The sequence below is a fragment of the Petromyzon marinus genome, chromosome 39, assembly GCF_048934315.1.
Source record: "Petromyzon marinus isolate PM22_M1 ecotype Great Lakes invasive population chromosome 39, UKy_Petmar_22M1.pri1.0, whole genome shotgun sequence".
Taxonomy (NCBI): Eukaryota; Metazoa; Chordata; class Hyperoartia; order Petromyzontiformes; family Petromyzontidae; genus Petromyzon; species Petromyzon marinus.
Window position 1 is genome coordinate 15,029,391 of NC_133705.1, and position 22,698 is coordinate 15,052,088.

Genomic DNA, 22,698 nt, shown 5'->3' on the forward strand with positions numbered 1-22,698 from the left:
AAAATGAGTTAGCTCTAGTGCATATACACATCCTAGCGCAAGTGGCACTTTTGTGCATGCATCCACATACAGCAGTGATTAAAGCGGTGGTCTTTTCCTTGGTATGGCTGGGGAAATAGTTTATAGTTTCAGAATCAGAATCAGAAAAGGTTTTATTCGCCATGAAAGTTCGCACATACAAGGGATTTACTTTGGCAGGAACATATAGTAATCTTAAATCTAAAATAAGTGGTATACAAGTCTAACTATACTAAAGGTACAAACACTAAGGGGCTAAAGTATGTAAAATTTTGAATAAATATTGAATAAAAAGTAGCTATAAGATACAATCTAAAAATACAAAAAATACAAATAGGTTAACATAGTGTAAATATGGCAAGGTGTCATTTTGTAGATAAAATGTAAAAGTCAGTGTAAGTGTAAAAGTCAGTGTAAGCCCTTGGCCTTGTTGAAGAGGCCAGCAGCGGTGGGAGGAAACTGTTTTTTGTGGCGTGAGGTTTTGGTCTTGATGGACCGCAGCCTTCTGCCGGAGGGGAGTAGCAATCCATTCAACGGCTTCAGGTGAGGCAGAGTGAGTGGTCGCGATGCCACCGGGAATGGCTGTCTCAGGGCAGGAGTTCGTCACGTGGGGCGATCGGCTGATTTGGGCGGTGGCCACAGTCACCGTTTGGGCTGCTCCCTCACACTCCACTTGTGGAGCGAGTGGCCTCATCTTTCCCCGGCCCTGTCCTCGAGCGGTCGAGGGTTGTCCAAGCGGTGGTAACTCGGTAGAAAGAAAAGATCGACCGTGTGTCTGACATATTTTGATCGTATTGTACGGACGTCAAGCCCACGTGCAGTTAATATGTGTACATGTACACGTTATCTGGCATCTGCACACATGTGTTTTATATTTGTGTTTAGGTAAACCTAACTGGCCAAGTAGGGTGATGGCTGCATTACATAATATAGATATTATATGACAATGATATAGATATATAATATCCAACGGTATTTATACCAACACGTTTTGTGACGAAGGGGAAACATCTGTGTACGGTTATAGATATTTCTTCGGAGCCGCGACACAATGATTATCACACTGTACCACGATCCATACAACCCAGGTTTAATTCCCCTTCGTTCTGTGCCAATGGTCTAAGCCTCTTCTAGGTTTACTGAGCCACTAATAAGCACTTGGATTTGTTTTCTTCGGTTCAGAAATAGGATCATTCACAAAATAATTGGCTCATTTAATATCGTAACCTTCAAGGTGGCATTTGTTAATGACAAAATGTGGTTCAATATTTTCTACCTGTTTTGTGTATGGAACTTTGTTATTTTCTTTACACTGTCCAACTAATGTAGAAACCGTGTATGGATCATCTCCGTCTCTCCATCGTCTGCAATGAGTGGGGGGGGGGGAGTATAACTCCAGTAAGCATGTTCCAATTTCAACAGAACTTCAGGATAAATATCTGTTCCTATTAGGGACTTGACCTATTGAAATTGGGCTAAGTACAAACGTGGTTTAAACTTTGGCGACACAAATCAAAGCAAAAAAATGTCTGTATCAGATGTGTCCACTGAGTGGTCAGATGGAAAGGTATCATATATTGAGTGGTCAGATGGAAAGGTATCATATATTGAGTGGTCAGATGGAAAGGTATCATAGATTGTATCCAATCGGAATGCGATTTGGATCATGATTGGACTTCATGGTTCAATATTCATTACCCGTCTCATTTCACTTTCTTACACTCCTCTGCTTTCGTTTCCTGCCTTGGATCACGACCACAACTTCTTTAGACCCGTACATCTGTATTGGACGTGACAATCCATCGGTTGCCAGTATTTTTTTCTTTATTCGCTTTTGTGAGGTTAAATAAAAAAAAACTAAATCATTATATGTGTATTCGGCACGTTGAAAGAAAGTATCCGATATCAAAGTTTACCAGAAATACGTGCGTCACGTGATAGAGATGTTATCATATCAAGACGTGTTTATTTTTTTAAGCAACGGTAAAGTAATGTTTTTGTTTTTCTAATGGTGCACATGATGATCACGAGAGGTTTTTTTTAGGTTACGAAGCACAAAATGTTCAATGCGTCGCAAATAACACGCGTCTAATGCATTGATACGATGATACGTTTATTTATGTTATTAAATTCGAGTTTTGAATTATGCAAGGGGGATTGGTTCTTGGTCAAAGTCTTCCATGGTAATCGCCGTGCATCATTGGGATCAGCCCTGGCACGAACACCAGAAGCGGCACAGTATCCATGGAGACAACATGGCTCACAGAGTAATGTTTACAAAATAATTGGATTGAACAAATAGATTAATTGCGGTGGGAGAAACAGTTATTGTGACCATAATGGGCATACTCGCTAAGCATAATTAATAATTAAAAGACGCAATCTCACCAATACTGCTAATGGCACTCAGGACCAAGTTTCAGGTGTTGAAATCTGATGCTTGTAAACCTAATATGTCAGTGTTGTACGTTTTCATGGTTGTGCAGGTCACCCACCCCCTTCATAGGTGCTTCTCGCTAACAGCACCTTGCCCCAACAGTCTGGTGAAGGCTACACGGGGGATCTTTGCCTTTGCTGTGTACAGCTCCCCGATGTGTCTTGGGGTTGTACCGCGTGCTGTTCGGCGCAATATGCCCGACGTTTCCGCTCCACATCCTGGGAGCTCCTTCAGTTTGGTTTCTGGACGAAGTCGTCCACATTCACGTCGAACAATCCAACGAAGCGTGATGCCACCAGTAAACACATCGGGGAGCTAAATACGGTGGTGCCTCTAAGACAGACACTTGATGGACGCTGTACAGCGTAATGGATGCAAAGCGCCATTTTAACAAGTTCCTTCTTTTTCATAGCTAATATATTATTATTATTTTACTTCTTCAGCCACTGGGCCTCGGCCTCAGTAAATCGCCATGGTGGTGGGAGGAGGAGGAGGAGCTCTTTATGGAATGATATTTTCCCTGCTCCTGTCTCTTTTCATGATGGGATGTTTCCTCTTGCAGTGTATTCTTCTCAAAAAGGAAAAGCGTGAGTATACATATAATCTAAAGCATATTTTTTTCCCCCCATGCTGTACATATATCAGAATTATTCCTTGTCTAAATGATTGTGGTGGATGTTCCGAATGCAACCTCGTGAGAGGTATTTGTAAAAATGTGCCCCTAATTCATATTATTTAAAAATGCTATATTTTGTGGACGGTTGCACTTAAATCACTTAAAAAAAAAACACAATAATGCGATAAATAGATTGTGCTGTATTAGAAATTAAATGCGTACATTACAGGGCAAGTGAAACGTGTGTTAACCACAAATGTGGGATTTTTGGCTCATATTGATGGTAAGCCAGCATCAAAACGATTGAATCAATAGGCGAGTGATAGCAGGTGGTAGTACTTTTGGAAAACTGAGTTTAATAATGAAAAGCAATGTGCCTGAAGTAGTAGGTTTAACATCGTTGCATATTGCCTGCTATAACATGGTTCGGAAAGCATGAACATTGATGGAGAAAACGGAAGAAAATCTGAAAAGTGTGCATAGAAACATGGCGAGCGGCATTATATACATATCAGCAGGCTTTCATGATCAATAGGATTCATAATTGCTTTATTTTGGGTTGAATCATGTTGGTATAGTGTACATTTATTTTTTACTGCAACCCTCGTGCACCATCTGAATAAGCCAATCAAATCAAATCGTAACGTGGGAAACATCAGTTCAACACCTAAGCTTTCGCGACCAAATTCATCCTTAATAAAGTTTTTTTCTTGGGTTAGATCACGTAAATGCGGGAAAACCATGCCAATCGATTCGGTTTGTCAGCAAACCCGAATTGCCGAAACGCAAGCAGAACGTTTTTGACAACATTGTCCACCGTAACGCCGGAGATCCCGTGCAGCAGCATCAGGCGTGAGCAAGAGTCCCCCCCCCGTTACCTCGTGGAGTGATGAGCGCTCCTCTTACACTCGGACGGAAAGAGAAGCACATGGATCGGAGAACGAACGCCAAAGTCACAGACGCCATGTTTGCAATCCATCTCTTGCACCCGTAATATTAAACTCGATCTTTTTTTTTTCACGCCTTGAAACAACAAACGAATGTATCGTATACGCTGTTATTTTGTGTGTGTGTGTACAGAGGCAAGGCTGCGTTGGCTGGGTCATATAGCCCGCATGCCCAGCCACCGCATGCCGAAACAGCTTTTGTTCGGCCGGATCGAGGGGGCTAAATGGGCGTGGCACGGGCTAGAGAAGAGATGGAGTGATGTGGTACAGGAGGACGTGGAGCTGAGTGGACTTGCCGATGAATGGTACCAGCGGTGTCAAGATCGGCCTCTGTGGAGGAGGCTCGTGAAGGACGCTATTGGGCAGTTGGAGGCAGTCGCCCTCCAACAACAACGGAGGGCAGAGGAGCGACACTCACAACAACGAGCGGAGCGCCGGGTGGCTAAAGCACAGCAGGTTGGCACAGTAGGGGGCACAGGTGGTGCACCAGCCAATCATTTCAGTCAGTCGACCCGTAGCACCTGGGTCTGCCCCGTGACCTCCTTCCCGCGGGCGTTCGACACTTCACGTGGCCTCAAGGTGCACATGGCCTGGCACAAGCGTCGTGGTGACGTCACCGCCACTTAGTGGCGAATGGCGGTTGTTGTTGTTGTACAGAGCAACAACAGAACCTTTAAGACGAAATAAAAATGTACCCTCTCTCACCCAAACTTGTACCACTAGAAGAGCCCGGACCAGTTCGACACACTTTAAAAGCTATTTTTAAAGTTATTTTTAAAGTGTGTTTGCATCATTCAATAGTTTTACTCTCACGTGTTTGCTTGCATGTGGCTACATTTTAGATAAGAATAAACACTCCACTTGTCTAATGTTGTCCATACATTGATCATGCATTGTATGTTTTTTTTAAAGAACAGAATCAGGATCAGAATCTGTATTTATCCGATGAGATGTGAAGCGCTATTTTTTCACAAATATCCAGTAGAGCAGAGCAAGTTTAAACTCTCTGCAATTATTTTCCAGATAGAAAATTATGCAAAATTTTCGCTTTACTGTCCCATGCTGCCGTGCTGTACTGCTTAGCACAGCGTACTTACAGTTCAGAGGTCGCCAGTTTCAACTTCTTGGTAGCCTCTGCGCACTCTGCAGCATCAATGGGTGGGTACACCACCAGTCGTTGATCGAGTGAAGTGGGGAAAAGTGTGAGTGCTCCCACCTCTTCCAAAACGTCTGACCAGCGTGGACGAGTAGGCCAAATACCCACTAGAAGGGCTGTCTAAAGTTCCCTATAGTGGAGGGCCTTTTTTACTGGAAGTGGTGTGAGCAAGCAATTGCAGGGCTGCACCTTTAGCTCTTGAAAAAAAAAATACATGAGCTTCATAAAAAATGAGGAAGTCCTTTCTTTTGTTTTGTAGGACTACCCAGAAGACTCCGAGGTACAAACCTGCTATGGAATGGCAACACGGAAGAGGCTTTATCTCTTTTGCGAGACGATGTTTTAGTTTCATATCCTGGAACAAGGTAAAATGTAATACCTCAATCTATTTCACCAGCAAATATGAATGCTGCATACAGTCGTCCACATGCTGTGTTGGTACCACCTCCCATCAAACCCCCGACCTTTCCTCTTTTACCTTATTACAAATCACCCGCTCCGATCGTTATCGTTCGTGACCGCTGGCACTGCCATTGCTGCGATGCGTTATTCTTTACTAGGTGCCACTGCAGCAGCCTGGCCTTCTCGCTCATCGTGCACGCGCTGGCTCAGCACACGGCCGAGGGCGACTACCAGACGTGGGTGGAAGAGCACGTGCTGGGCACGGAGGATACCGGCTTCGACTTCACTCCCGCCACGCTCTCCGAGGTCAGCCCCGGATACTACAGCAGTGGAGAAGCCGCTCCCCTCTGCGACCTGGACTGGTATCACCCCGCGGGCCAAATGTACTCCACCACCAGGGACTTGGACAAGCTTGCCATGCTCCTCCACGGCTTGTACAGAGGTGTCGGCAAAGTCAAAGTCGAAGGCAACCGCGGCGGTGCGCTTCTTCAACAAGGCACCGTTTGGACCACGCTGGCTCCTCTGCACGAGTGCCAGGAGGGATATTTCGCCCACAAGACCGGCACGCCGTAGGAGACGGACGAGCGGTCGGGGTACGACGTGGTGAGGAAGGACGGCGACATCGACGGCTACACGGCCACATTCTCGCTGGTGTCCACGCTCAAGCTCTCCTTCATCACGCTCATGTCGGGCGGGCGGCCCCGAGGCGTCGACCCCGCCGGTCGAGGCGTACCGGCTGCTCGTCCCGGCGCTCCGAGAGACGCTGAGGCAGCCGTCCCCGCCCGATCCTGGGGCGTACGTTTGCTATTACACGCACGGGAACGCGACGTTCTACGAGGTGCGGGCCCACGACAGCGGTGCCCTCTCCACGCGGCAGCTTGGCCCACACATGGACGAAATCCCCGAAGGTTACAGAACTATTTGGGTCGGTTACTTAATGGATATAATCTTTCAAGTCACTTTCGAGGGAGATTATCCCTGCGTCTTTCGTACGCCAAATGTTACGCTGACCCTGCAGTCTCAAGACGGGAAAATGTTTCACTTTTACGCCTTCAACATATATGGTGTCTCTCCAGGTTTTGATATTCCAGGACTGAATATATACCAGGTTCTCAAAATTCAAAAGCAAGGTCCCTTCCTAATTGGTGTTAATATTACAAAATTGAACACGAAGCGGCTTAATAGCCTGGTTAATGTCCAGTGTGAGGTGTAATAGCAGAATGTCTAACACGTTCAATATGTATTATGTGATCGTGCAGTGATATCTAATTACGTGAAATTTTCAGAAAAAAATTAAGCGCGCTGTTGAGATCAATTAGAATCCTTTCAGAAGAGGTAATGTATTTGTAACAAAAAATGTGCTTTGTAAAAATGCACATAATTAATATTCCTTGATTAATTCAATAATATAGTGCAGGTTTTCTGGGAATACCCGCCGAATTATCAGCATTAAAGATGGGCAAATATGTTCACCATGGTAATTGAACTTTGTTATTACTGTGCATGCAAATGAAGGCATCCAAACAAGAAAGCTAACATGAAAGAAATACATCTCTTGAAGTAGTGTCATGCAGTGTATAATTCGAGCCATTTATTTAGAGCCTAAAACATGCAGTTGTCCGTGATATTTAAATAATGTGCCAATTTGGATCAATAACACACGAAGAAAGAATGGGCCCTCTGATGCTGTTTTTTGGTTGTACCTCGCGTATCTCTCAGCACGATGCCCAAAGTTTTTCCCCGCGTGCTGGAAACTTCTTCCTCCTCCAGCACGTGGAGTGAGCACGTGGAGTGAGGACTTAAGTTAATATTCAGTATTTCTCACCAGTTGTCCTTCATCAACACGATGAACAAACATGACCAAACATTTAGACCACACAATAATATGCACATTTGTATGGCGTCTGTTGATACAACCGGCTGATGAGTGCCCTCCCATGGAATGGAGGTTGACTATGGGATTTGTAAGAAGGGAGTGAGATGAGAGAGAAATGGGTCAGACCATGAGGACTCTTACAATAATGGCAATCTTGAAGTGAATCCAAGACATGACTTTGCAAGCAGGTGAGAATCCTAACAGGAGAATATTATATTCAGAATTGAAGCATATTGTATTAATAACACGCAGTAATCAAATGGGGATTTTGTTTTCTGCAATGTCATTGCCAACAGCAGCGTGTTAATTTATTTCTCTATTTACCATCGGCTGCGACATTGGGGAAATAAAGTCGCACGCATTGTTGGTCTAAAACTTATTTACAGAATCGTCTGGAATGCGCCTGAGATCACGTGACTTTGTTCAAGATCATATTTTCTCGTTGCAGCTGCAACAGCAGTCTCGGTGCTGGATGCTTTTGCACCGATCACCTGGCAACACAGCAAAAACATTTATCCTCATGGTGATTGATATTTTCCCTCACCGATGTGTGTAGGTTTTCACCACGGTGTTGTTTGAAATTGATGTCTGACGTTTCGCACCACATACAACCCAAAAACACGTCGGAGTGCTGTAGAGCACAACCGCAAATACCTACGCAGTAGTGATGTGTTATGCAATGTGTACACGTTGGCAAATTCGTCACGAGAACCAAATTAATTTGTCTATATGGAGACAAATAACATTTTGGTGTCAGTTATCTTATTTATCTTTTGTGGTTTTTTTCACCTTTATTTCCTGCATTGGCTCGTTTCTTTTCTCCTTAATTCAAAGGCTCAGCAAGGATTTCCCATTGCCTAGATGACCTGCCTGGTTCATGACAACTTCTTGGGCTTAGGCCATCCAGGAAAGACAGGAGGGGTTGGGGGTTTGGGCCTCCTAGGATGTGCTGCATTGATGATTCAAGATATGAACTTTGAACCAAAAATGTGCAGCTGTGTTGCAAAACTACGGCTGGGATTCCACGCTTGTACTGTGTAGCTTCTCCGATGTGTGTGTGCTTCGGGTTGTACCATGCGTCGATCGGCTCCTGAAATAGCTCCCAGCATGTGGAGCAAAACGTCTGACAACGATGTCAAACAACACGTGGTGCAAACCAACTACACGGGAGACCTGTGAATTGCGAAACAGATGGTATGGTGATGCCACATTTTACATCAGACATTGCACATCATTTGAATAGAGAAACACGTTGTTCTTTTCACTGATATTACATAATGCGACTTTAGTGTATTAAACACACACACACACAAACAAAACACTACGTATATTTAACTTTTTTTTAAGTGTCTGCAACTCTTATTTTTTTCAGAAGCATTACAAACGTATATTCACGTGAACACTGGCTGTTTATGGCCAATTGCATATGAGTTAGAGAGTACGTTTCTATAGTGGCATGTGTGTTCTAATTGCAACGTGCAGGTATTTGCACACATGCAATGATACGGAATTATCACTGTTGATGGCTGTGCTGCCTGCTATTGTGGGCACATGTTTGCGTGCATATACACGCACACACACTGTTAATGCTGTACATTAAATACACAGTCCACCTGCCTGCAATGGCGTGAACAATATATGTACAGCACAGGAAAACCCTTACATGTTAGAAGTTTCGTGTATTCGTATACGTGCGCAATGGCATTCCTGGTTTATTTAGCTCACTCATTACTGATGTAGTTTTAAATTAATTGAAACTCCTCCTATACATGTATAAATTGGGGTCCACTATGGATGGATCTTAATGCGGGTACATATTGAAAGCAATAAACTATTGATATATGTGTGGGTGACCTCAGGTAAATGCAGACAATAAGATCCATTTGTTGAGATATTTCTGGGTCACTACTCTTATCTAAAAAAATCCCAGATAATAGGATTAATGCAGCACTTCCATGAGACCACTTCTAAACAGGGTGCCCACCTTCTGAGGGACAAAGGGCCATTACACACTCATTCAATGAATAGGAATATCGCACCACACCAGGAGAGGGGAGGGCTACATCTCAATGCATTGTCTTTGGCCGTGTATTAGTAACACAATTGCGCAACTGACAAAACCCGTTTAATTAATGCCGTTCCATATGAAAACACAGAATAGCTGGAGGGGAATTGTTTATTATAAATTGATCTTTTTCAACAAGATCTCGAGGCATTACTCTGCTTTTTAAATCGTGCTTGGAATTTACTGTAAAGACGGTGTTGTCTTGTACGGGAGAGGATGATGAAATTACAATGTCATAGTAACGAAAGGGACACTTTCTTAACATATCTCTAATTCTCTAGTGAACTCTCAAGTGTCCTCAAGGCATTTGCATTTCCAAAGATCCCAAATGGTGCTGGAATAGTAGTGCAACTCCTATGGAGTGATGGATGGCTGTAACACAATGAGGTGGAATTGATGTTCTTGTATATTTTGTTAATTTCACAAATATATTTATGTACTTGATATTGTATTGTGCCATATATGCGTAGTACATTGTTCCGTTGTTAATGATCTTCAATCCCGCTGTCCGATCGGCATTCTGCAATAAGGCATATTTTTCTCCATGGATGAAATTGTGTTCTTGGTGTAGGGAGTGTTTATTAGCTTTGACTTTTTTTGAAAGAAACAAATTAAAATACAAATAGGAAAACTAAGCATTTCTTCTATTTTATACCTGAATAAAAGAGAAGAAATGTTCTGTGTATGATGGGACATTATAGTTGGCATTTGTATACCTTGTTAATGAAATTCATTGGGAAGACTTTGCTGTGAATATTGCGACTTCAGACTCATTCAACAACAACTGCACACAAAAAAACCACCCTTCCTCATCACGTTAATGTTTTATTTTCAAAAGATACTTTGGCACAATCGCAGCTGTGCCTTGCAATGTACATTGCTACAGCATGGCCACGTGGTGGCATAGTTCAGCACACGTGGTGTGCATAAGAGGTCATTTGAAGTAATCTCAGATGTACAGTGAGGGAAAAAAGTATTTGATCCCCTGCTGATTTTGTACGTTTGCTCACTGACAAAGAAATGATCAGTCTATAATTTTAATGGTAGGTTTATTTGAACAGTGAGAGACAGAATAACAACAATAAAATCCAGAAAAACGCATGTCAAAAATGTTATAAATTGATTTGCATTTTAATGAGGGAAATAAGCATTTGACCCCTCTGTAAAACATGACTTAGTACTTGGTGGCAAAACCCTTGTTGGCAATCACAGAGGTCATACGTTTCTTATAGTTGGCCACCAGGTTTGCACACATCTCAGGAGGGATTTTGTCCCACTCCTCTTTGCAGATCTTCTCCAAGTCATTAAGGTTTCGAGGCTGACGTTTGGCAACTCGAACCTTCAGCTCCCTCCACAGATTTTCTATGGGATTAAGGTCTGGAGACTGGCTAGGCCACTCCAGGACCTTAATGTGCTTCTTCTTGAGCCACTCCTTTGTTGCCTTGGCCGTGTGTTTTGGGTCATTGTCATGCTGGAATACCCATCCACGACCCATTTTCAATGCCCTGGCTGAGGGAAGGAGGTTTTCACCCAAGATGTGACGGAACATGGCCCCGTCCATCTTCCCTTTGATGCGGTAAAGGTGTCCTGTCCCGTTAGCAGAAAATCACCCCAAAAGCATAATGTTTACACCTCCATGTTTGACGGTGGGGATAGTGTTCTTGGGGTCATAGGCAGCATTCCTCCTCCTCCAAACACGGCGAGTTGAGTTGATGCCAAAGAGCTCCATTTTAGTCTCATCTGACCACACCACTTTCACCCAGTTGTCTTCTGAATCATTCAGATGTTCATTGGCAAACTTGAGACGGTCATGTATGTGCTTTCTTGAGCGGGGGGACCTTGCGGGCGCTGCAGGATTTCAGTCCTTCACGGCGTAGTGTGTTACCAATTGTTTTCTTGGTGACTATGGTCCCAGCTGCCTTGAGATCATTGACAAGATCCTCCCGTGTAGTTCTGGGCTGATTCCTCACCGTTCTCATGATCATTGCAACTCCACGAGGTGAGATCTTGCACGGAGCCCCAGGCTGAGGGAGATTGACAGTTCTGTTGTGTTTATTCCATTTGCGAATAACCGCACCAACTGTTGTCACCTTATAGGAATAGGTTTTACCCTTTTAACTGGCACAAAAACTGACACCTTTATTCAAGGCATCATGTTTGCAATAACCACAACACAAGCAGTCAAAATGCAAACAAAAAAGACAACTCTGATAATAATATGCACTGTCCTTGAATTTGATTGACGCCAAAAGGCGTTCTTCTGGTCCAACACCAATGGAGGCTCTAAGAAAAGCTGTCTCGGGTGTGCTCCTAATCTCAGCTCGTTACCTGTATAAAAGACACCTAGGAGCCAGAAATCTTTCTGATTGAAAGGGGGTCAAATACTTATTTCCCTCATTAAAATGCAAATTAATTTATAACATTTTTAAAATGTGTTTTTCTGGATTTTTTTGTTGTCATTGGCTCTCACTTTTCAAATAAGCCTACCATTAAAATTATAGACTGATCATTTCTTTGTCAGTGGGCAAACGTACAAAATCAGCAGGGGATTAAATACGTTTTTCCCTCGCTGTAGTTACCTTTAACAGACTGCTATATAATACGTAAAATGTTATACTGCCTTTCAAGATATCAAATGAATGTAACTTCGACTTTTTCATTCATGTCAACCTAAATATAATAATACATCTGTAATACAAAGGGAAATGCTAATCTTTCATATGTTTAAAGTACTTACATGTATTACCGTATGTCTCATGTACATCACGTGCCATTTATTTTAGTGCACACCATAGTATTGCAAATCCAATGATTGCGAGTGGAAGGCAGTGTTTTTTTTGTTTGTTTAGCAGCTGTTGAGGAGTGGCATATTCCATCTATAATCTAACATCAGTCACATCAGCATTGATGTTTTTACTGCAATGCATATTTGAATCGCTCATTTGGATTTATATAGGTTTTCTAATGGCAAATTTCACACGTGTACCAAATTAGGTTGCGAGGTGGTATCTGGTGGCCTTCATATAATTATTGCTTTCCGTGATTTATATGTATAACAACACATCTTTGCTTCGTCGCATATGTAAACAATTCCTGACTCTGTGTAACTATCTAGGTGACAGGAATTATTTCTAAGCTGTATTGTTGGATCTTCGGGCTAAACCAAGAGAGGGCTAAGCCGCCACTGCAAAATATACGATGATCAAATCCTTGCCGTCATCTTTTAGTAAGCTGGATTCTAACATGGCATTAGATTTTGATCTTGGCGATGACTGCACAACCAACAGACCAACACGTCATATTGCATGTGATTTGTCACTCACCTTAGGGACCATCCATAAATGACGTCACGCACCTAGGGGGCGGGGGGTCAGACATTTGTGACGATGTGTGACGAGGGGGGTGCGGGGGGTTGGAGAAATGTGACGTCACGTAAAAATGCGCAACTTTAAATAAATATAGACAACACGATCTACTTAATAAAATAGACTTTTTAATAAATGTTTTCTCTTAAAACATCAGAGTGCAGCACCAAATTAAATACGCATTACAATGACAATAGTTAAAAGCGATTTGAAGCATGTTTTATATATTTGGGGGGGGGGCAGAGCTTTGTGACGTCGTATTTGAGGGGGGGGGGTCTGACTTTTTGTGACGCCGTGTGACGAGGGGGGGGGGTCAAAAATCGTCCAAAATCGCGTGACGTCATTTATGGATGGCCCCTTAGCCTGCTTCAGCTCCGAGGTTGAAGCATTTTCGATTGACATTTGACGAGTGCTGTTTGAACGGTGTTGCTGGTGTGAATCAAGGCCTGGAGAATGAAGTTCAGAAGTAAAATTTTGACTTAAAGCTTTCGTGACTGCAGCGATTCATATTCTTGGTTCTTTCGGTAAAGTCACGTAGAAGGGAAGCAATAAAATGAAAAAAATATAAAACAATAAAGTTCTCACGATGTTTCGACTGCAACACAAGCAATCATCATCAGGTGTGAAAACCACAGCAAAAAAATTTGAAAAAAGTGGCGTTTTTTTAACGCTAGCACCACGGAGAGCGATTTGGCAGTTATGGCTGCAGACGTAGCAAGATCTGAAATCGCTGCAACCCTCAAAACGCTAAGATGCCAGCTAGCAACCTCAGCAAAGATGAGTGTTTTGAATTATATAAATTAAAAAAGAGAGATTACATTGTCATCCTCTCAGCCGACAAGGGCAATGCCACTCTCATCATGGATAAAATAGAATATAACAACAAAATTCAAGAATTGCTCAACGATAGCAGCTATATAAAAATAAAAAGAGATCCCACCAACAGCCTCGTCGTCATACAAACCAACAAAATAATTTCTGATTCAAACGCATTAATTGATCAAACCAAACAGTTCTCGTTGAAACCTTCTGCTGCCAGGCCACCAAGATTATACGGCTTACCAAAAATACATTACGTAGATACACCCTTCGTCCCATCGTCTCTACTATCAACTCCCCCACCTACAAACTGGCTCGTTTTCTGTCTGAAATCCTGCGGCCTTTCACTGGAAAAACCACCTCTGCGGTACAAATTTCTTCTCACCTGGTATCGACGATCACGGGTATTTCCCTGTCCCCAGACGACCAGCTTGTCAGTTTCGATGTAGTTTCCTTATTCACCAAAGTTCCTGTACCTGACACCATCGCAATCATTGAAGACTTGGTTCATCAAGGACTAAACAATGAGGTACCCCCCCTGGTGAGACACTGCTTAACCAATACATACTTCACTTGGAATGGAACTTCCTACAAACAAATGAGGGCACCCCAATGGGCTCCCTCATATCTCCGGTTGTAGCCAACATTTTCATGGAGAAATTTGAGACTGACGCCATCCAGACTGCCACTCTGCACCCAACCTTATGGAAGAGGTACGTGGATGACACTTTTGTCATCTGGCCACATGGCCGGCCTGCTCTAGACCAATTCTTCGATTTACCATGGAAGTCGAAAAAGAGGCAAGTTACTTTTTTGGATGTCCTAATAAAAAGAGACCTGATGGTTCAATGAGCCACACTGTCTACAGGAAAGCTACCCATACGGATGCTTACCCGAAACCGGATTCCCACCACCATCCATCCCAGAAGAATTCCCTCATCAAGACTCTGCACCATAGAGCCCAATGCATATCTGACCAGGAACACATAGCCAGTGAACTCAAGCACGTACACCGAGCTCTTACGGCTAATGGTTACTCCGACTACACAATCCGCAAAGCTGTCACACCAACCATGAAGAAGGACCCTCTTGAGGAGTCTTTCAAAACCATCACTTTACCCTACATTGCGGGGATCACAAAAAATATCTCCAAAATCTTGAATAAACACAAGATCCAGGTCCGATTCAAAACATTACATAAAATCCGTGATCTGGTTCCGTCTGTAAAAGATGTGATTCTGGACATACAGTACCCTGGCGTCTACAAACTAAGTTGCCTCTGTGGTAGTAGTTACTTTGGAGAAACCAAACGACATGTCTCGGACCGCATTCGTGAACACAAAGCAGACCTAAAACACGGTAGGACCAACACCTCGGCCGTGGCAGATCACTGTTATAATTCAGTAGGCTCACATGACATTGACTTCTCCAAGACAGAGGTTCTTTGCAAGCCATCTGGCTACCATGAGAGATTCATTCATGAGGCTATCCACAATACAAACACAGAGACAATTTCAACCGAGAAGATGGATTCTGGCTTAGCAATCATTGGAAGGATGTGATAGACCATTTCGGGTCTTAATTTATTGTTCACGCTTATGGTGGCTTTCAGACCGCATCCATTATTTTTGTCTCCCCCCTCCTCTTTTCCGAACATAGATGGACTCGTCCATCTGAACAAACTGTCAAATCGCTCTCCGTGGTGCTAACGTAAAAAAAAAACGCCACTTTTTTCAAAATTTCTTGTTGTGGTTTTCACACCTGATGATGATTGCTTGTGTTGCAGTCGAAACGTTGTGAGAATTTTATCGTTGTATCTTTTTATTATTTTATTGTTTCCCTTCTACATGACTTTACCGAAAGAACCAAGAATATAAGTTCAGAAGTAGTTATATGATGCAATGCACGGGGAACCGTTTTCTAACGCCAGGAGGTGCAGCAATCTCAATCATATCGTAATTTGCTGCTGATTTCGCCATGGAAAAGAGGACAGCAAAAAAGATGCTCAGAATGAATTACACACGGTATGCATACAACTGTGAAGATACATATTTTTTAATACCATTGTGAAATGCATATACTGTGCAGTGGTTACAAAATACATATAAAATACCCATAAAACACTAAATTATCTCGTGAAGGACACAGTCAAGAAATCTGACGTTGATAACATTTCTGCATAAAATAAAAGTAGATTGTACAAAACTAGCTCTCTTGATTGCATATAAAACCACTTTTTGTCCTCTTGATGTGGGCACAAATATGCTCAAACTTTGCACTGATTAAGGTTTCGGCTGAAATGATCCGTATTTAGATGTCATTTGTCTTGAATGCACAATCATTCGTGCATTTTTTTTTGTATTTCTACGGGGAAAAAACGGACATGTGCATGACATGCATGCAGCATTGTGTTTTACAATAAATGTGCAGAGATGCATGTTCTTACCGAATCACTACGCTTCCCTTCCAATGCCTCTTGTCCTTTTTATTATATTTTTCCCATAATGCCTCATATATTGTTTTTTTTTTCTCATTTCTATCTTGAGGTTCACTTTCCAGCCTCCTTCATTGAATTGCAGTATTATTTATCGTCACCCATTTCCATTTGTTGTTAAATGACTATATCAATCATTTAATTTTAGATGCTTAATATTTTCTCCATTTATTTTCAGGGCAATGTTTCTCCAATCCAATTTTCTGAAAAAAATGTTTTTAGGCTGCTGTGAATAGCGCTAGCCACAATCATAATCAATATTCATCAGTCTAATACAACATATGATTGATAGCATGAATATAGTTGTATCTATGGCACCATCTTTGCCAGTGTCAAGATGATGAAAAAAGAATAGGCTTTACCCTTTCCAACAGTAACACAGGTGTTAAGATGTTCAAACACCAAATAGACACACCTATTGCAAGGCAACAAGCTTGCATTAGCCACACATTAACCACACATTAGCCACACAATGACCACACATGCTTATGGTAGAACATCAAAATAATAATAATATGTTTTGATTGGCCTAACACTGGTGAGACATGGCCATAAATGAAGCTGTGTCTGGTCGTCATGAATCGAGTTACATGCAGAGAAACCTTACGGAAGCAAATTTTGCTCATGTGGTCTCGTCGCACAACTCTGTGTGCAAAGAGCAGGGAACTGCTGGCACGGGAATGACGCCACGCCCTCTGTCGTCACATTTTTAGAACAATCCGAAGGGGAAACTAATTTCCGATTTTCCGAAATGTAATATCTAGGCTCGATTGAAAGATTTTTTTCGATTAATCTGAAACTCAAGAACTTCCCTAATACATAGTTTTATATATGTGTCCTTCACATGCTCGGCGACTTTACCGAAATAACCAAAGAATATGAATTCCTGCAGTCACGAAAGTTTTAAGTCAAAATGTATGCTCCATCAAATTAGTAATTATAAAATGTGATCCAGACAATGGTATGTAAATAATGATGGCCTCTGAGGTGTAAAACGTAAGACGAGTTTGTGTTTTCAAACAGAGCCACCAGTGTGAAGCTCCAGGGCATCAAATCCAAGCATCTTTATTTTGACCAAGAAAGGCAATAGATTTGTTAGATGTTAAATAATTACCTGCACTCATGCCACTATGATTGTATAAAATGTAAAAATTTAAATGTGTAGATATACTGTGGCATATTAAATGTTCCTATCTAAAAGGTCCAGGTGACATTAACAACAGATACATCACACTGAAATTATTTCTCCAGACAGACATGTGGCACAATGCTAATTTAAGTATGCTGATTGTAATTATCTGAGGAATAATCACTTAATTAATACACTCACGAATACACAATATCTAGCCACGTTAATTACACAAAGCTGTTTGGCAGTTCAACAGTGACATGTTTTAACGTAAGTGGTGATATAATTGGGTTGGCTGAGACTGTATGGATGAATGCATACGTAAACATAGTATTATATACATTTTATTAATTTACATTCGGGCAGTGATGATACATGGCTGTAATTCGCCCCTATGGAGGCAAGGGTTGGTGGATCACACAAATGTTGGGGAACTCGCTTCTCATTGGGCGTCAAGAAGCCATACCATGGCTCACCAGGAGAAGGCGGTTACACGAAGTGTGGACGAATATCATCTGTCCCATCTGTATGGGATAGAGTGCTGCACCCTCATCTGTGTGGGTTTTCTCCACGTGCTCCAGTTTCTTTCCACATATATATTCACATTCACTAATTGGCTGAAAACATCTTTATATAATATATGCAACGCTGGACCCTCCTAAAATACTGCTTGGACTAAGTGTGACTGCCTGGGTAATTAAGGAATTCTTATAATTCTTTGGTCAGTGATTACTACAAAGGCTCATACGTCGTGCCAATAAAACACCGTTACATATAGTGTGAGGCTTCTGAGATGCTTGGGCTTTTTTTAAAAGTCACAAGGTGTCTCCTTTTGAAAGCAGATTATTGTAATGAGATATTCACCGTATGTTGGTTGAATGACCCTTGCCCGAATAGATTTTGAGGCAACAACAGCCACTCAACCACAGTAGAGGAGTAAGCAAACTCGCCGCTAAACCTGCCTGCCTGATTTTTTTGTGTGAAATGCGGTAAACGAATTGGCGTGATCACGTGATGCTTCACCGCTATATATCACGGAGAGCAAGTGGGGTGTCCTGCCTTTACAAGGCTTGCGCAATTGATGGGAGCTCACGAAATTCGATAGCTCTTGTTGTTGTTGTTGACGCTCGGACAAGATTTGGGGAGACGGTCGAAAGATCTTTCCCCCCGTGGATATTTAAAATCTTAGTATCGTGGCGTGCTGCGTATTCCTGATGTCAGGTACATGGTGAATTGTTACTTTTATATTACGTGGTTTAAATGCTTTGGCTATATTTTTTGTAAAAATATTTGTTATGAAACTGCACTGTGGGTCTATAAAAATACGGTTTATTGAGTGAAGGTTTAGTTGTTTTGAGTAGTTGCTAGAGCGCGCCTTGTTTGCTTTTATGCATATAGTCAGCATCATTTTATTGTTTATGTTGTAAACAGTTTCATATGTCGACAGTATTTTTATGTGCATATATACAAGAACCGTCTGCTTTACTTAAATGTAAACTAATATGAATTGTATTTCCCCTGAGATTGTATTGATCAAATTCGATTCATAAACTGTGATGTCATGTAGAATACACATGCTTGCTAACAAGGAATAATTTGCCTAGTTATGCAAATCATTTTCTCAACCAGTAATGACACGAATCTTATTTACAGCATGGAGCTGTCAGTGTTTGGTTGAATCAAAAGGTATATTACCATATTTATAAGTTAAACTTGGTTCATCCCCAGATTCAAATTGGGGGATTTTCCAAGCATAATTTAGTCAAATAGCACACTGGTTATATGTTTCCAAATGAGGACACATGCTGTGTCTTGTTTCATGCCAGATTTTCCAGCCAACGAAGGAACATTTTCTAAAAAATGATGCTGATAAGATGTATTACAATAATCAATATTTCGCTTTCATGAAATAGTAGCAGATATTTATTTATTAATAATCATCAAGGGCATGCTGGCTGTAAAGTGTTCTCTTCATTCCATGAAATTTGTACCCTTTTACCGACACTGAAGATATCAATACTCTAAATCTAGGTTCGACAAAATTAGTTGTAGATTGTACTTGCATGCTATATATGCGCCGTAATGTACAAACCAGACATGGAAAGGACGATCTTTGAAGAAATGTTAAACCGAAATTGTTCAGAGCTTCAAATATTGACTCTTAGCCCTGACCCAAGTTACCGCATGCTCTATAAGGACCTCTGCAACTCATCGGACGACAACGAAACGTCGAACTACAGTCTGCCAGTGGAGTTCTACATGACCAGGGGTCAAGTCATCACCGAGCTGCTGGGACCACGGACGTCGCCATTCTTTGTTCCCGTCCTAGCCATCTACCTGCTCATCTTCGTGACGGGAGTCGTGGGAAACTTCTTGACGTGCATCGTCATCTCGCGTCACAGACTCATGCGCACGCCCACAAACTTCTACCTCTTCAGCTTGGCCGTGTCGGACCTGCTTGTGCTCGTGCTGGGCATGCCCCTGGAGTTGTACGAAATGTGGGAGAACTACCCGTCACTGTTTGGCGAGGGCGGCTGCTACTTCAAGACGATGCTCTTCGAGACCGTCTGCTTCGCCTCCGTCCTCAACGTGACGGCGCTGAGCGTCGAGCGCTACATCGCCGTGGTCCACCCGCTCAAGGCCAGGTGGCTGGTCACCAGGACGCATGCCAGGCGAGTGATCGCGTGCCTCTGGGTCGCCTCCGTCTGCTGCTCCGTGCCCAACACGAGCCTGCACGGCATCCACTACCTCCGGTCTCCCCTGGGCGAGCCCTATGAGGAGTCCACCATCTGCATCGTCACGCAGCCGCGCTGGATCTACAACGTCGTGGTGCAGCTCACCGCGCTGCTCTTCTTCCTCGTGCCCATGGCCACCATCAGCGTGCTCTACCTGCTCATCGGCAGGCAGCTGCGCCGGGAGAAGAGCCTGGCTGTGCCCCACGAGTGCGAGGGACGCGGCACGTTCGGAAACCAGAGGATTCGGACGAACAGGTCCAAGTGCCGGCAAGTCACGAAGATGCTGTGTGAGTAATGCACGCACGATTGTACTTCATGTGTATGGCGTATGAGATGCATGCGGACCATTTCATGGTTAGCATCCGTTAATTGATACGCACTTGCGATATTGGTTGAATAGACACATATTACACTGTTATTTGGAAACTGTAATCCAATGATCTGGACAGGTGGCGCTGTGACCCGTGGAAAGTGTTGCGATTTCAAATCCTCATTTTGGGTTAGGATCAGCCCATCATCTCTCTGGAGTAGAAACATTTGGAGTATCACTTTGTGGGGAAGCTGAACTTCTTTCGCACCGTGCATAGCCAACAGTGGATAAACTTGCCTCGCCATGGGAATGTAGAATATGCACTATTGGCTCAAGGTCACAAAGAGGAAATGAGCATAATCACTGCAGCTCCTTTGACTCATTATATACGTAAGTATGTATCCATAAATCAATCACTGTAAGTGTTGTGTACGATCGTACTCTATATATATAATTTTGTATAGGCCATTCTATGTGTGTGCAGACTGTCCATCAAGAAGACCTTCCCAGCGTTTGTAAAAGCTGCCTCTAATTGAACCCTAGCAGTGTATGATTAAGAAAGAGTTGCCTGCCAAGCACTGTATAATGGAATATCCTCGGCTGTGCATTTCCTTTTGCTTTAACCCAGGGTTTCCCAAACACTAGTCCTCGTGTCCCAACACACTATTGCGTCTTTCGGCTTTCACCAATTTACGCGCCCAATGATTGTTAAAAATGCGTTTAAAGTACAGGGTGCTTTAAAAAAAAAACGGTAACACTATGATAATGATGGCCAACTAGTGGAGACTGACTTTTTGAAGCTATCAACATACATTTGTTATATCATGTTACAGTGTATTATCCGTTATTTTTCCATTAAAAACGATATTCCCATTTAAGTGTTAACATTTGTTCTAAGCCCTTTGTATTTGGCTGCATTAGGAGCCACTTCATTAGACTATCATTTGTGATAGCCAGGTCGCTTCTGAAAAAGAGCCATGTAGCTCAGTGGGCCTTACCTGGTAGAATAAAAGCAGTAAAGTAGTATAGTAGCATCCCACGTGGGATCTCAAGCAACAGCAACAGCAGCAGCACCGCCCCCAACGTCTTCGAAAACTTGGCAGGACCCTCCCGAAAGAGGGCCTTGAGAATCGGGCAAGACTTTTCAGGTTTATCGATAGTTATGATAATCATCATTTTAACACACCACGCGTTTAACTACATTCCTATGTGGCACCGATGTTCATCCCCCCCCTCCTCCCCCCCCCCCCAGACGTCTTGGTGATCGTGTTCGGCATCTGCTGGGCGCCTTTCCACACCGACCGTCTGGTGTGGAGCTTCGTCCACCGGTGGACAGCGGACAGCCACGGCATGTTCCAGTGCGTCCACCTCGTCTCGGGCGTCTTCTTCTACCTCAGCTCGGTGGTGAACCCCGTCATCTACAACCTGCTGTCCACACGCTTCCGCGACATGTTCAGGGAGGTGATGTGTCGCCGGCGGGCCCCGCGCGATCTGCGGCGCTTCGCTGCGCGAGACGGGCCCTGGGTCACGGGGGAGGCCGCACGGGGCCGCTCCGCCACCACCACCGCCGCCGCCACCACCGCCGCCGCCGCCGCCGCTGCAGCCTGCGTGGAGGTCGTGGGCAAGATCGACGCGAAGCGCTTCAGCTGCAGCAGCGGCGGCACGCGGGATGAAGCGGAGACGAGCTTGAATTGATTTTGTTCGCGCCCCGCCCCACCCATATCCCACCAACACCCATTACCCCCGTCTCCTTCCCACCCACCTCCTCCTACCCAACACAATTAAACAGGTGGATTACACATTCTGGTCTTTGATCACGAAAAGGATGCTATGGGCCGTTGTCTGGAAAGAGAATTACGTGCCTCTCTTTCGTATCGAGCAATGCGCGTTGCACGTGTTTGTGTGCACGCGTGTGTGTGTGTGTGTGTAGTGGTTAGCGCGCTGCGCTACGAACCTGATGAACCGGGTTCGACCAATACCGGTGACGGTTATCTTAACAGGTCGTGGGCCTCCCCTAGGTCGACTCAGCCTCAAATGAGTATCCGGTGCGATGTGTAAAATCGCCACTGGGGAGACAAAGGCGGTCGAGCGTGAGGTTGGCCACCCACCCCCTCGTGTGCCGTGCCGGCCTTCATAGGTGCTCGCCAACAGCACTTGCCCCAACAGACTGTTACAGACTATACGGGGGATCTTTGTTTTGTGTGTGTGTGTGGTTATCCCATCGCTGAGCTCCTCCATCAGGTGACGATGTGTGGGGCTTGGATGATGTGGCCTGGAGGGCCGGATCACGAAGTCCCGCAAACGCAGCCACTGCTGATGGACTGATGCG

The 22,698-nt window shown here is 43.5% G+C and overlaps 2 protein-coding genes and 1 long non-coding RNA gene across 3 annotated transcripts in view; all 3 read left to right on the forward strand.

Moving 5' to 3' along the window:
* The window catches only part of LOC116950461 (uncharacterized), a 51,269-nt gene extending 45,846 nt beyond the window's left edge, over positions 1 to 5,423 (forward strand). The window contains exons 2-3 of the long non-coding RNA XR_004404020.2: positions 2,899 to 3,042; positions 4,152 to 5,423. This is a non-coding gene — a long non-coding RNA (uncharacterized LOC116950461). The remainder of the gene's footprint in view (positions 1 to 2,898; positions 3,043 to 4,151) is intronic.
* A 12-nt stretch (positions 5,424 to 5,435) lies between these two features.
* Positions 5,436 to 10,195, forward strand: LOC116950403 (putative beta-lactamase-like 1; the record flags this gene model as incomplete). Its single annotated transcript, XM_032968115.2, is given in 3 exon segments — positions 5,436 to 5,539; positions 5,735 to 6,296; positions 6,298 to 10,195. Coding segments are annotated over 3 exon segments (1,158 nt in total), but the record flags the coding sequence as incomplete, so codon positions are not given.
* A 9,045-nt stretch (positions 10,196 to 19,240) lies between these two features.
* On the forward strand, positions 19,241 to 22,285 carry LOC116950494 (neuromedin-U receptor 1). Its single transcript, XM_032968291.2, has 2 exons — positions 19,241 to 20,346; positions 21,622 to 22,285. The coding sequence occupies exons 1-2, from the start codon at positions 19,407 to 19,409 to the stop codon at positions 22,062 to 22,064; spliced, it is 1,383 nt and encodes a 460-aa protein (XP_032824182.1). The 5' UTR covers positions 19,241 to 19,406; the 3' UTR covers positions 22,065 to 22,285.
* The last annotated feature ends 413 nt before the right edge of the window (positions 22,286 to 22,698 follow it).

Excerpts from the sequence above, each read along its gene's own strand:
- LOC116950494 (XM_032968291.2), top strand. The coding sequence starts at position 19,407 with ATGTACAAACCAGACATGGAAAGGACGATCTTTGAAGAAATGTTAAAC. Across the intron at positions 20,347-21,621 it reads GCAAGTCACGAAGATGCTGT|ACGTCTTGGTGATCGTGTTC; the intron begins GTGAGTAATGCA and ends CCCCCCCCCCAG.